The 14,443-nt window shown below is 39.7% G+C and overlaps 1 protein-coding gene across 1 annotated transcript; it reads right to left on the bottom strand.

Moving 5' to 3' along the window:
* Positions 1–1,073: 1,073 nt before the first annotated feature.
* Positions 1,074–14,210, bottom strand: hnrpkl (heterogeneous nuclear ribonucleoprotein K, like). Its single transcript, XM_037692306.1, has 15 exons — positions 14,151–14,210; positions 13,178–13,284; positions 12,573–12,670; positions 12,431–12,487; positions 11,581–11,624; positions 10,298–10,370; positions 8,860–8,973; positions 8,432–8,560; positions 7,264–7,571; positions 7,122–7,175; positions 4,702–4,738; positions 3,514–3,529; positions 3,035–3,102; positions 2,763–2,932; positions 1,074–2,150 (listed from the first exon to the last, which is right to left on the bottom strand). Exons 2-15 carry the CDS (start codon positions 13,242–13,244, stop codon positions 2,120–2,122), a joined length of 1,266 nt encoding a protein of 421 aa, XP_037548234.1. The 5' UTR covers positions 13,245–13,284; positions 14,151–14,210; the 3' UTR covers positions 1,074–2,119.
* Positions 14,211–14,443: the final 233 nt, after the last annotated feature.

Raw genomic sequence — 14,443 nt, 5'->3', positions numbered from 1 at the left:
CAATGACCTTGTGTCTTGCCGTCCTTGTGCAAAGTGTCAATGGTCGTATTTTGGACAACTGTCAAGTCAGCATTGCGTAACTTACAGAACTAGACTGAGACCATTTGAAGGCCTGTGCAAGTGTTTTGAGTTAATTAGCTGATTAGACTGTGGCACCAGGTGTCTTCAATATTGAAACTTTTCACAATATTCTAATTTTCTGAGATACTGAATTTGGGGGTTTCATTAGTTGTCAGTTATAATCATCAACATTAAAATAAATAAACATTTAAAATATATCAGTCTGTGTGTAATGAATGAATATAATATACAAGTTTCACTTTATGAATGGAAATACTGAAATAAATCAACTTTTTCATGATATTCTAATTTATGACCAGCACCTGCATATATGGGGGGTGAGGGGTGGCTCTGTGATTGCAAGGTCACCGGCTCAACTCCCAGGACCGATAACATTATATGAAAACAATTATATGAAAAAATCTGTATGCCTTTTTTATAACCGTCTGTTGTTGTCGGCTGTTGTCCATTGTTGTCATCATTCTTTGTTGAAATCAGGTCTCTCTTGTAAATGAGTCCTCGAGGCTCAAAGGGATTAACCTGTCTAAATAAAGGTTGAATGAATGAATGAAAATCATTAAAATGTGGGTGGGAGAGGTGAAACACCCACATCAGCCTCCACCTTCATTTGCCCCACTCTGGGCCCTTGAGCAAGGCCCTTAACGCCCCCATTTGCTCCCCTAGGCACCTTGGATGGCAGCTCTCTGCTCCACACAGAGGGCTGTGGTGCAGATCAACTCGTAGTGAGGCTATGACACGGCAGGCGTCTTTCTGCACATACAGTAAATGATTAAACTAAAGGTGGCTTTGAGCGGCAAAACACCATTTTAGAAACATAAAATTACAACAAATTGAAAAATAAAACTTTCCAGGAAAGGATATTTATTAAAACAATATGTTTACAAAACAATGCTAATTTGTTTCTGGACATGTGTAAAAACATTGTTTTTGTCACTTTAAGCTTATGTATTGCTTCGTTTTTATATCGTCACATAAAATTTGAGATTTATTTATTTTTTTTTAAATGTCTCGTCATATTTGGCATATCAGGATAAAATAAATTAGTAAGTTTGGTTCTTGTCCATTTTTCCATCTTCCAAACGTTTACACAGTCGGGGCCAAAGTAACCATTGACCAAACAACTTGTATGCAAATATATACACACTCTATAAATTATTTTTTAAAGAAAAACCTAGTCAATATTTTGTGTCTCAATCTGATAAACTGGGACATTTCTTTTCCCACCTTTAAGCACAACATTTGGCAAAATAGATTTTATGTATGATTACTATAAATGCAATACTTTAAACAAAAACAAACAAATCAAAGTGCAGCAACAGTCCCAGCATCACAACAGCACTCTAATTACATGTCAGATGATTTTCATTTGTTTACGATTGTTTGTGTGAGTACATCACAAGCTGGCTGATGGTTTTAAATTTTAATTTCAGTGTAATCAGGTCACAATGCCAGAAACTGACTTTTAGGGTTTGCTGTCAAAAATTAAAAATGCTGTAAGGCTAAGGCCATGTTTCCATGATAACAAGGAGTCGACCAGTTTTCTTGGTACGAATCCGACTGTAAAATGTAATGTCTTTAAATCTCTCTCAAATCCAATCAGCTCCACATCACAACAAAAAAACTTTGAACATTTTTACTACCCACCCCCCACCCCCCTTTAATTTAACCATTCTAAAACCATACATCTTTGTTTAGAAAGTCTGAAAAAAAAAAAAATTTCAAATGGAAAACATTATATAATCATAAAACCTACTTTCTGTTTTACAGGAAAAAAAAGTTACATTCTGCTTGCTGTAGCAAACCAAGACAACACCAAACTCATCACACAAATGGGTTTACATCAATGACAGAAACTAAAAATCCAACGCAAGCCGTCCATGTTTTAAAGAACTTTAAGTAAAATATGTCGCGTATACAGAGGTGATGCAACATGTGGCATTAAAGGGAAGGGGCACTTCTACCCAAAGCAGAGGAATGTTGCTCTGAACAGAGGGTGCAAACAGTTTGGCAGCACGGCTTCATCTTCTTTCACCTCTCCCTAAAAGAACCGACCAGAGTACTGCCTCACGCTGAAATGCAAAACAAAAAAAAGAGAAATTCAAACATTACGAACATTAATATGAACAGGAAATGACGTGCTTAATCACGTTGAGACATTTTGAGTATAAAGCTGTTGAAAAGAAAGTTCAGGTCACGCCAATGGCCACAAAGAATACGCAGTCGTTTAGACCATCGGGGTAGTTTGACACCTTTTAATCCACATTCAGCGGTCCAAATTCAAATCAGAGCCACGATGTAGGACGACCTTATGAACTGAGGCGACTCCATGAAGGCAGACAAAATATTATGACACATTAGGTATGAACAGGGAGGGACTAAATAACTCTAAAAAGAAGGAAATCTGGAAGTTTGAATGATTCTAGGAGCCCAAGATGAGAATGTTCAGGTGCTCTTTTTTCAGATTCACAGAAAAATTCTTAATTTTTTTTTTTTACTAAATACTATTACAACTCTGGTCACTATAAAAACAATACTTGAATAATTTGGTGTGTTTAAAAGTTCCAAGTAGCCAAATATTTCATGCAAAAACAAAGAAATGATGTTTCCATGTAGTAGAGGGTGAGTCCAGCAGAGCAGATCCTTCAGCTTCAGGCTGAAGACGTTTATGGGAAAGTACGTGCCTGTTCTGCAGTAAGTACTGGGCGTTCTGGATCTGGTCCTGTGTCCCTGTGATGGTGATGATGCGGTCCTCAGAGCCCTCTAGTGGCTCATCAATCTTGATGGAGGCCCCGGACTCGTGGCGGATCTGCTTGATCCTCTGGCCTCCTTTACCAATGATGGAGCCGGCCAGCTGCAGAACAAGCACCGCATCAGCCAAAGGAAATTCAACCAAGAAGCTTTTTAAAATATGAATCAGTGTTCCTGCTTACAGTAGGAGCTGTATTTTACTTACATCTTTTGGGATGGTAACTTGTGTTGTGATGACCGGGCCCCCAATATCACTGTATGACCCTCTACCACCTGGAATGTGAGTAAACGATGATTGAGAGAAGTGGGTTTGACTGAAGCATGCAAGAAAATTAAACAAAAGTGAAATTTTAAAATATCTTATCCACGTTTTATTATAATACGAGTTCAACTTAACATGTTGATTTATTTCTACAATCAGGTAATTCTAAAGCTCTACAAGATCTTACAAAACATATTTTCCTGCCAAAGTGCTATAGTCAGATCCGAGAGACAGATCCTGAAAAGACTTGGGAGAAAAATATTCGCAACAGAAACACGCCATGTCTCAAAAATAAACAAAACTGGTTTCACTCATAGAAAACATTTATGGTTTACTTAGCAAACTGGAGGGCAAGCTTACTGAACAATTTTACATTCTGTGCAGAATTTATATAAAAACATGAATAAATAAAAATAACTTACCATATCCACTTCCACTCTGCAGCTCAGGATTGAATAAAGGGGAGAGACAAAGATTTAAGATGAATAACTTGCTTTAAGCGCCATAATAAATTGCAAAACCAATAAACATAAGCATCATTTTACAGTTACAATGTGGACGCATCCAGAACCACTGAAATAACTGGGTGTTTCCTTTAGTTTAAAAAAAGTCATTACATTTTAATATTCTCATATAATCATTATAGAATAATTGTGTCGGGCAGTCTAAAAAGGTAAAGCAGCTGTTGAAATAAGTCCGTCCGCCCATCATCTGTACCTGCTTCTTCCTTTTCGGCTCAAAATAAATTAAATTCAATAAAACTGACCTAAGAATTAAAACTAGTCGATTTAAAGCTAAATAGCTTAAGGACAACTTTAAAGTTTTTTATGCAAAGAGCTCACGAGGACAGCCTCACCTGTACCCGTGCAGTTTCTAATGCCAAGCACCTGAAAGCATCACCGGTTACACCTGCTGCTCTAGTTTCTCATTTATTGTCAAGAACAGCTGCCGTGTTTGTGGCCAAGCCAAAAACGGTTTCATTATCAGAGCACACTTCTGCTCTGTTTTGAACATGTCTGTAATTGTAACAGCGAGGCTCTTAATCAAGCACCTCAGTACATAATGTGAACTAATTTCAGATTTAATGCAGCCAGGGATGTGGCTACAATATTAGAACAAAAATAATAATTGTACCTGAAATCAATATGATGCATTCCTGGTTGATTTCTGTTTATTAAAGCTTTTAGAGGAGTCTCAAAACAGATGCAGCTAAAATAACAAGGTACGAGTGTGATATTGGTGGTTTTCACCACTTTAAGTCTCAGGAACTAGTTGTATTTTTTAACAGCCTTACTTGCAGCTAAAACCTGCAGAGAACCACTTTAGGAACTCCTTTGGTTTCAAGCTCAAGTCGATTGCTAGCCTGGCGGATCTCTGGACTTCATATTCAGCTCCTCCGTGCATATGATGGAGACAACTGTTGCCAGGCAACAACAGGTCTATAAGAGTGTGCTTACGCAACGAAAACAGCAGCGATGTCAGAGCTTCTGAGCTGTACTACACTCAAAGAGGAGGAAATGCAATCGTATTGTGTGAAGCACAGTTCAGACAAATATTACACACTTGTGAAATAACAACCGTGCATTAAAGCAGCAGCTGACGACACTCACCATGCTGTCGTAACGGTCTCCACGGACTCTTCTGTCACTGCAAAACAAACAGGGTGATTTCTGAAAAAGACTTTCTGGCTCACAGAAATGAAGTTCCCTGATTAGACTGATATTAAGCAAGTACTGTATTTTCCGCCGCACACGTCGCACTGCCTTATCAGTTGAATCAGTCCAATTATGTCTAATACAGTGGAAAAAATAAATATGTCGCTTCGCCATATACGTCGCATCTATTATGCATCACCGCTGACGTGTCGCGTTTGTTACGCGTCACCGCTGACTAGGGGTGTAACGGTACACGTGGGCGTACCGAACCGTTTCGGTACGGCGTGTTCGGTTCGGTCCACGTGCGTACCGTTTCGGTTATTTTTTCCATTTATTACATTTTATTAACGAGAGATTATGCGCCGCGGAACTAAAGTTCCTAAGTGTGTTTCAGCACGGCGCTATTACCTTGCAGCACGTGCAGCATTAGCTTCTCGTTGTGGTCTCCAGTTTGGGAACATTATGTCTTTCTTGTTAAAAGACAAGTGAACAAATCCAAAGCTGTGATTGGATCTGCAGCAGCAACACGTCTAACTTGTTAATGCTCTTGAAACGACATCATCCGAACGTGAACGCCTCTTCTACAAGCAAGAAAAGCAGCTTGGTGCAAACACCGATAACAGCAGCATTTAAACAACCTTTATCAGGTGATTCAGATCGGTCCAGAGCAATAACACAAAATGTAGTTTTTAAAGCTCTGGATCTACGTTTCTGTTGTTGATGCGCCGGCTTTAAAGTTCTTGAGCCCCGCTACGACATCCCATCACGTCAACACTTCAGCCAAAAAGTTGTAGAAGCACTTGATGAAAAAGCTAAAACTGATATTGTCAATAAGCCCTGGACCAGATTAAAGCCCTGTCCTGATGATGAAGATGATGATGAGCGAGAGATTCAACCACCTCATAACAACCGTTCAAGAAGACGTATTGTTCTTTTATTATTATTATCTAATTAACTTTTTTAATTTAAAATTATAATCTTATTAACTCTTTTTTTTACCTCTTTGTGTTTTATTTCCAGTCTGGGACAGAGATAGCAGCTGAGTCTTCTTCCTCTTCAGTGAAATCCACCAGAGATCACCTCCAGCTAAGAAATCTGTGATGAGTGAACTCTGAACTTTTCCAGGGACAGGTGGGAGCAGGTCCAAGAGGTTGTGAGTAATGAGGCCAAATACAGCCACACTGCAACATTAACAAAGCTCTACCTCTTTATTCCTGCTACTGTTGTTAGTGAGCCGTTTTCTCCACCGCTGGAGATATTCACTGCAACTAGATCTGTGCTTTTGGCAGAAAATGTGGACAAGTTGGTCTTTTTGGCCAAAAACTTAAAACTTGACTAGCTAGATTGTAAACAGTCTGTTGCTGCTTGTTGTTCTGGTTCTGACTGTTACTGTATTTATTAACATTTTTAGTATTGTTAGTATAGTTTATTTATTGTAAAGAGTGCCTTTTATTTAAAATATCATCCAAATGGGTCGCTTTTATTTATTTTTATACAAACGTATTGTTTACTTGGCATATTTGCAAAATAAACATTTTATAAGTCTTTATTTTGGCCTTTTTTGTACAGAAAATGAACCGAACCGAGCCCTCCTTGAAACTGAACTGAACCGAAATGTGATTTTAGCGCACCGTTACACCCCTACCACTGACCACCCGGAAACGTGGGCCGGTGTTGTGCCAAAAATCGATTGGCTGCCAAATGGCGGCCGCGGGAGCGTACACGGGAGGACTTTTAACAAGAATTTAACAACATGAACACTTAAAAGCAATTGTTTGCTTGAAATTATAGTAAAGGTGTGTCACAGTTTACCTTTTGCTTAATAAAAGCACTTTGACGGTCAAATCAGCTGCATTTCAAAAGCAGATACGTGGAATTAGGAACGCGCAGAGGGACGACTCGCTGTGCAAGACAAGCACCTACAACAATTGTTTGCTTGCTCGACATTAAGGGGTGTCTCAGTTGAACTTTAACTTAATAAATGCACTTTAATGGTGAAGTTAGCTGCATTCCGCCGGCGCGGTGCAGCGAAATGAAGCTGATTTGACTGGATGAAGGTGGCAGTCTATAGCAAGCCGATCGTGTCATTAATAGCCACTTTTACCTATTATACGACACAACGGCATGCCATGAGACTTGAGCACCATCTAGCGGCTGAAAATAGTAATGTTCAATATTTTCAATGTCAGAATGAATGAAAACAGTCGTATCGCAGCCAAAAATTGGTTCATAAATATGGGGAAAAAACAAATAAGTTGCTTATAAGTCACAGGGCATGTAAATTATGCAAGAAACTGTGACTTACAGGCTGAAAATTATGGTATGATAATTTCCCAATTTCCCAATAAAAAAAGAAATTAAAGGCAAATGTTCACCTGGGTCTGTCATCCATACTACTGCGGTAGCTGCCATGTGAAAACCTATCTCCACTTCAAACAATGACAGAAGAGAAAAACAGGATGTCAAATGATTTTTTTTCTTCCAAAATAACTACATTCTTGGAACCCCACTCCTCACCCTCCTCTTGGCAGCGGCGGTGGGGGAAGAGGCAGATTTCGAGCACGGCTCCCCACTCGTCCACTTCTGGTGGGCGGCGGCGGAGGACGCCGGCGGGGGCTTATGTCATCGTAGTCCCTTCTGGAAGGAGGCAAAGGTCTGCTGCTACGAACAGGGGGCATGCGCTCAAAACCACCATGCAAACGGATGGGGTATCCACCCATGGGTCTCCTACCCCTGTCCTCAAACACCATGGTGAAGCCACCATAGTCGTATGTCTCATCGTAGAAGTTTGGGTCATAAGGCTGAGTGCGACCCTTTATTGGTGCCTGTAAATATAAAAACACAATTTAAAAACAATCACGAATTAAAGTTCAAAAGTACAGAATGATCAGATAATTAAGAAATAAACCTCAAGTTTGTTACGCACTCCCAGATATACACTTGCAGTAACTTTTTAGGTGCACCTTCCAAATATCAGGTTGGACCTACTTTTGTCTTCAGAACTGCCTTAATTCTTCTTCTTAAGGGATTTTGGACCATACGGACATGTTAGCATCACACATTAGCTGCATATCTGTCAGCTGCACATCCACGATGGTAACCTCCTGTTTCACCACATCCCAAAGAGGCTCGACTGGTTTGAGCTCTGGTGGTAGTGGAGGCTGCTGAAGTCCAGTGAAAAACCTCAGACCAGGCAATGTTTTCCCAGTCTCTTATTGTCCAATTCTGGTGAGCCTGTGTGAACTGTGATTCAAGTTTTTTGTCCTGAGCTGACAGAAGTTTTCAGTTTCAGTTTATTTTTTATTGATATAGCGCCAAGTCACAACAGAAGTCATTAACAAGGCAGTTTTTGTCCACACAACTGCCGCTCACTGAAACTTCTCTCTTTTTTGGAGCCATTCTCTGTAAACTCTAGAAATGGTTGTGTGTAAAAATCCCAGGAGATCAGTAGTGTCTGAATTACCCAGACCCTTAATCACCCTTAATTCCATTTTCATCTCCATTCCAATGCTTGGTCTGAGCCTCAGCAAGTTATTTTGAACATATTCAGATACCGAACTCAATCTTTTGACTGTCTGGTAAGCTATTGTGCTAACAAGCAAATGAACAGGTGCACCTAATAAAGTTTCTGGTGAGCGTATAAACTACATATACAACTTTTAAACAACCAAGAGTTTAAAGTCACCTCAGAAATGAGCTCCAGGATAACCTTTATACATTCAACAACCCGTTCTGACTTTCCCCCCACTAAGACAACTCTGTCAGTGGAGTGTGGACAGCATTCCTGAAACAACTTGATGGTAGTCTGGGTGTTCTAATGCACAGAGAGAAAAACAAGTTGTTGTTTTTTTTAAATCACTTAGACAGTGCCTGAGCAACAACACCATCAAAAGTAGCTTCTGATGAAACTCATTATGTCTCTACAGCTAAAACTTGTTTAAAGCAGCAGTTCTAATAAAAAGTGCATGCAAGAATGATTGCTATGGAAAAAGTAAACAGTGAACAAATGGTCAAAAACAGATGAAAACATTTTAAAAATCAAACTTCCCTGAACGATTTATTTACAGGGCCGTGTTTAGTGCAGAGGATTAGATTTGCTGATCTGAGCTCTACCTCTCTCAGTTCCTTTATCTTGGCACCTTTCACTCCAATGATGCCTCCAGCCAAGCTCTGATGGATCAGCAGGCGAAGCTCACAGTCAAAATCAGTCCCGCTGTAATGTTGGTACTACAGAAGTGGAAGACAGGCATTATCAGCAGGGCTTGTTTATTGTTGCTTAGCAAAATATTAAGCTTTTAATGTCTTCAACAACAAAAAAAAAAGGACAGTCAACGAAGCCCAGGGTTTAGAGATACATAAATTAAAATGCAACTTTAAACGTCTACCACCCACTGACTGGTTATCACATCATTTCACTGTTCCTATTTGGAGTGTAAATAAAACCAGACTTGCAGCTTGTTCAGCCCAGATTATTTTTATGTTTTGCTGACAAAACACTGAACTGATACTAAAAAAATTGTGGGGAAAAAAAAATAAAATAAAAATCTCATAAAAATAAATGCATTTCATAAATGGAGGTGGAGTTAAAGAAAAAGCAATGAAAATGTTTGGAAACATTCAAGTCAGTTTAAGATTTATCTGCTTAATAGAACACAATTAGAAATCTAAACATTAAGAACAATTAAAACTAACAGACAGAAAAGTTATGTTTATCATCATTTCAATGTAAAATATGTTAACTTAAACTACGATCAACTTACGCACAGTTACCACAACAGCTAAAAAAAAAAAGTGTATGGTATATTTTGTAAGAAACTCAAAAGTTGCAAATCTTTGTACAAAAACAATCAATAGAACAAGTTGAAGAGGATAAGCTACTGGCAGTCATAATAGACAAAACTTGTCTAAAAATATCTAAACGTTGATTTCATGCATCAATGTTCGTCATGGATGAAAGTTCATGACAAACTAGCATGCAGCCTTCTTCTCTCTTTACACAAAATCTGGACTTGACATAAACCATTTGGTCTTTTCTCACAGTCGTTACTGCTTTTAATACTAGACAAGCCTCTGTTGTTACTTTAAGATTACCTCTGCCTAGGACAATACTCTCAATAGAACAGCTGTGAATCGAGCCATTTCTTATTGGAACATGATGCCTTCTGGAATTACATTAATTGCTAATCATGTTAATTTTAAAAAGAATCTTTAAAAAAGCCATAATAGATAATGAAATAAAATTGAATTGACGAAACGATAAATTTACAATTGGAAATGAAGATTGTTAACTTTGGAATTGGTGAATTTTTGTCTTTTTAATTTGCGTTTTAAAGCATTTTGTCATTTGTAATGCTTGAAAAATGTTATCGACAAGGTTGGTTTGAATTTTTATATTGTGAATTTGTTTTCATCTTGGGTATTTTATTATGTCTTTTTGTATGTTTGTAAAAGCATGATTTAATTGCAATGTTTTTGGAGTGGACCCCAGGAAGAAGAGTCTCCACTATGGTAGAAACTAATAGGGATCCTTAAAATAATCAAATAAGCTTACCTCCTCCAGTGTTGGTATTATTTTCAGCAGGATATCTCCAATAGTGTCGATACTGGCGTTCACACCGAGAATCCTGCAAGAACCAGTTTGGCCAAAAGGAAGTAAGGAATTACACAACAGGCAGAGCAGAACTGCAAGTAAAACCTGAGCAAAATTAAAGAGAAACAGGCCAGCAAACAGTTAAGAGACTTATGAAAGGTTTAAACTAAAAAAAAGTGGTGGTGGTGTGTGTGTGTGTGGGGGGGGGCTGCTGCATCATTCGCTAAACTGTTACTTTTCCTCAACACTAAACTTTAAAAACTTTAAACTTTAAATAGGCAGCAGACATGCACTGAATCCTTAGGATGGGCAGATTGGGTACGGCTCAAATCAAACGAGACTGGCCACACAGATTTAGGAGAGGGCCGGAAGAGCAAGAGATCTTTTAAACTCATCTCACCATCAGCAAGTTGGGAGGAAAGGAAAGTCTTAAACAACAGCTTCCCATGATAACTGCACCACCAGCTCACCTTCTCATTGTGACCAGGGGGGGAAGAGGGGGAGGACCAGGGGAGAAGGGTGAGGTTGGGAGAAGAAGGCTAGGGCACCAAGGTGAGAGGAGACGAAAGTGGGCATTAGAAAACAGTAACAGCAGAGGGGTTGAGGAGGGGAAGGAAATGCGAGTGGTTACCAACGTCTTGGAGGCACAGAGCAGGAGCAGGTTGGGGGTGGGAAGGGAGGGGGATGTGGGCTATGAGAGATTTTTGTCAGCAGGTCTGATCTGATGCGGCCCGAGAGAAATTCAACAGGGGGATGTAGCACAATGAAATCAAAGAGTTAATGAAAGCCAGCACTCTCTCAGAGATCAAGGACAAGTGACGGTGAAAACAGTGGGGGGGGGGCAAAAGAAGAAATGGGTGGGGGTAAGGAGCGGGTTGGGAGAGAGCCAGGTGGGTCACAGAAGACAGAGCGAGAATTTCCACAAAATTTGGAATCAACTTAAACATTGTTGCGAGGAGATTCACCAGCAGATGTGTGTAAAATACAAATTACTGGGCAGTGGGCTGGTAATGACTTCCTGTACGGCTCATTAACGGCAACGACAAAGTCAAACTTAAGAGAGGTGCTACACATGGACAGAAAAAAAAACAATCAAGAAACAATGCATGTGTCTTACGAGTGGAGGAGGGGGTGTTTGGAAACTGTTATGTATAAAAATGTTAAAATGAAACAGAAGGCAGGTTATCAAAGACATGTGTTTCACTGTTCTAGTCAGGCGTGAGGCAATAACTGGTGGGACATACCGCTCTGGACCACTGCTGTCTGGGACTGATACACTGGCATTGTACTGCATGGGTCGAGGTGGTGGAGGTGGTGGAGGAGGTTGGCATTGGGCAGGGGCATTCAATCACATCGTGTCAAGTTAGGCACCCAAATAAGGAGAGGGCACGGTTTATGGGCGGGGCCGACCGGGAGTGTCAGGTGGGCGGGCGTTCAGGGGCGAACGGAGGTTGGGCCAGCGTCAAGGAGGGGCATGTCGATCCAGAACATGGGCAACGAAGGAAGGTGGGCAAAAGTAAAAAACAACAACAACAACAACAAAAAAAGTAAAGGAGAGGGGAAGAAGGGGGAGAAGGATTACAGTTTTTATCGAATACACTTTGTCCCAAAAGTGAACTTAGAGAATCTGTGGTGAGTGAAGAGGAACAAGAAGTGTGACTTGGACAATTCTTTAAAGCAATCTGGAGCAAAATACTATTTTACATTGCTAAAAAAAAAGGCTTTCCCCCTTCCATCAGGGTCTCAGTCAGCTGTTGCCACTTCACAGTAAAACATAGCTGCAGTTCTGTGAGTGCAAGTGGAAGAACGTTCAAGGTCACTGGCAGCAGGATTGGAACGTAAAAAAAAAAACTTTCTTGTCTGTACAACTTTGCTAAAAAAATTAAAACCAACAGACAAGACAACTGGAATTGTTTTGGGGAATTCAGTGAACTGAGCTTGGAGAGAAAATAAACTTAGGTGTAAATGTTCTCTTCATTTTAATTACCACTCAAAATTAAGTACAATAAAGAAATTAGGTCTGGAAAAAAGGTGAATCTGCAAAGTAAACTTTCTCCTCATAAGCCCCTGAAGACATTTTATCTGCCTACTTACGTCTGTGCGCAAAGCTTTTATGTTCTTGCCTCCCTTTCCGATAACAGCTCCGGCATTCTGCGAACAAGACCAAAGCAACAACAGCTTTAATAAGCAAAACATACACCTGGCTAATATAGCAGGGCTCATTATTTGACTTTACTTTGCTCTGAAGCAGCATGCGCAGTTCCACCATCTCATCTGTGTTGCGTGACCGTTTGAAGACCTTCTCCTCATCCATGTCCTCAGCAGGACGTTTACCTGAGGAGGACGACTAGAGTTAAACAGATGCAGAAGGCAGTTCTAAGCACTGCATTGCATATTTCTAACTAATCAACATAAAGCTTATACATTTTATAGTTGCTTTAAATGACAGAACAAGCTGAAAAGATAAAAATGTGAAAAACAGTGGGTTTTATTCAGCAGCCAATTGCAACCTGGGTAAGTTCCAGCACCATCATGTACACTTCCTGAATGAAAGCATGGCCAGATCTGCTCAGAGTCCACAGAACAGCAGTAATCTGGACAAGAAAATCTTTCAACCATCTGACACGTCCACATGCCTTGTAGTACTAGCCAGAAGTATACATTTATTTCATTTTTTCCCTTCTTGACAGCAAACCCAGCATGCTGTATACCTAAAACCTTCATGCTGGCTATAAGACTAGACAGGCTGAGTTTATTTTCATCCTAATGTGTCAGCCTAATAATGCAGTTTACAGTATATTTTGTGATGACAAGGCAAAATGAAGACATTGCGAAACTTACCATTAGTGTCAGAATTGCTGAATGTGTTGTCTTCGTCTTGCTCTTCGACTGTCATCTCCATTGTCATGAACTTGCTTTGGAAAGCAAACTGGTTTTCCCCTTTGGATCTATTATAGAGTCGTAATTATATGGTTTAGAGGGGACAAAGATGAGAAGTTGAATAATACAGACTGTCATGCATATTGTGCACAAAGAAAGAAAATCATAGGTGATTAATCAAGTTTGCAACAAACATTTAAACTGCATCGTGTCATATTAAATAAATCTCTTGCATTTGTATTTCGCGTTTGACCAATCGTGTGCAATTACTACCTAACAAAGCACTGAAAAACAGATTATTTTCAAAATCATAACCATTTTATTAGTTAGGACTTACTGCACTGGTATCAAAGTGTGTCAAAGGCTAAGCTCTGCAAAAAGTCAATAGTTCACCTTTATGTGTAACTAAACAACTCAGTCCAGTTCACCAAATGTATATCATTTTAACTTGTCACAGCACAAGTACATGAAACAACAACTAAGTTCAATCTCATGTGCTTCTCTCTGCAAGCATCACTAAACCAGAGGCTAACTTCAACACTGGATGCTAATCAAGAAGCACGCACAATGCTAAAATGCTAACAGCACCCTTTTTATGTACTGGGGGCTGCATCTGGAACAATCAGCCATTTGTGTAAATAACTCACCACCACCTACAAGCCGTCTTTGTGTTTGTTAAAATAAACTACGGCACTCTTTTAAAGAAACTGCGCAGTTCCGACAGGAAACGTGTTTCTCTGCAGACTCGTCTGCTCACAAGCAGAAGTTAGCATAGCAGTGTTGATGTCACTTTCTCGTGCTAGCAGCTCTGCTAAGCTAGTTTGTCGAATAGCTAGGTGCCTATCAGCTACACTGACTGACTTTAATCATCCTCGGCCAGGAAAAAAAAAGGCTAACTAACACAATACAAGCGTAAATAAAGCTGAAAACAAACCTGCAAGTTCACTACGACCCTCAGCAGCAGCCTCGCCCTATAAACGCTGCTTCTTACTGTGGGTACGCTCGATTTGTTTCCTACGCTCAACACCCGGCGCTTGTCAAGTTAGAAACAGGTGGGCGGGTCTATAACAACAAACTCATCATAATGATTTGGTAGATCAATAATTGCCACGAAGAGCAATTTATTAAAATCTTGCTTAATATTAAAATGATAATTATATTTAAAAAATAGTGTCTAGTTGAGGATCACAGGAAGGATCAAAACACACCTTTCATGAATAAACATTC

This window comes from Nematolebias whitei, chromosome 18 (assembly GCF_014905685.2).
Source record: "Nematolebias whitei isolate Nwh7 chromosome 18, NemWhi1, whole genome shotgun sequence".
In the NCBI taxonomy this organism is placed as follows: Eukaryota; Metazoa; Chordata; class Actinopteri; order Cyprinodontiformes; family Rivulidae; genus Nematolebias; species Nematolebias whitei.
The sequence above is the reverse complement of the archived record's forward strand: the minus strand, read 5'-3'. Positions and strand labels throughout refer to the sequence as shown.

Excerpts from the sequence above, each read along its gene's own strand:
- hnrpkl (XM_037692306.1), bottom strand. The coding sequence starts at position 13,244 with ATGACAATGGAGATGACAGTCGAAGAGCAAGACGAAGACAACACATTC. Across the intron at positions 10,371-11,580 it reads GACAGCAGTGGTCCAGAGCG|GATTCTCGGTGTGAACGCCA; the intron begins GTATGTCCCACC and ends TGGTTCTTGCAG. Across the intron at positions 8,974-10,297 it reads TAATACCAACACTGGAGGAG|TACCAACATTACAGCGGGAC; the intron begins GTAAGCTTATTT and ends CCACTTCTGTAG.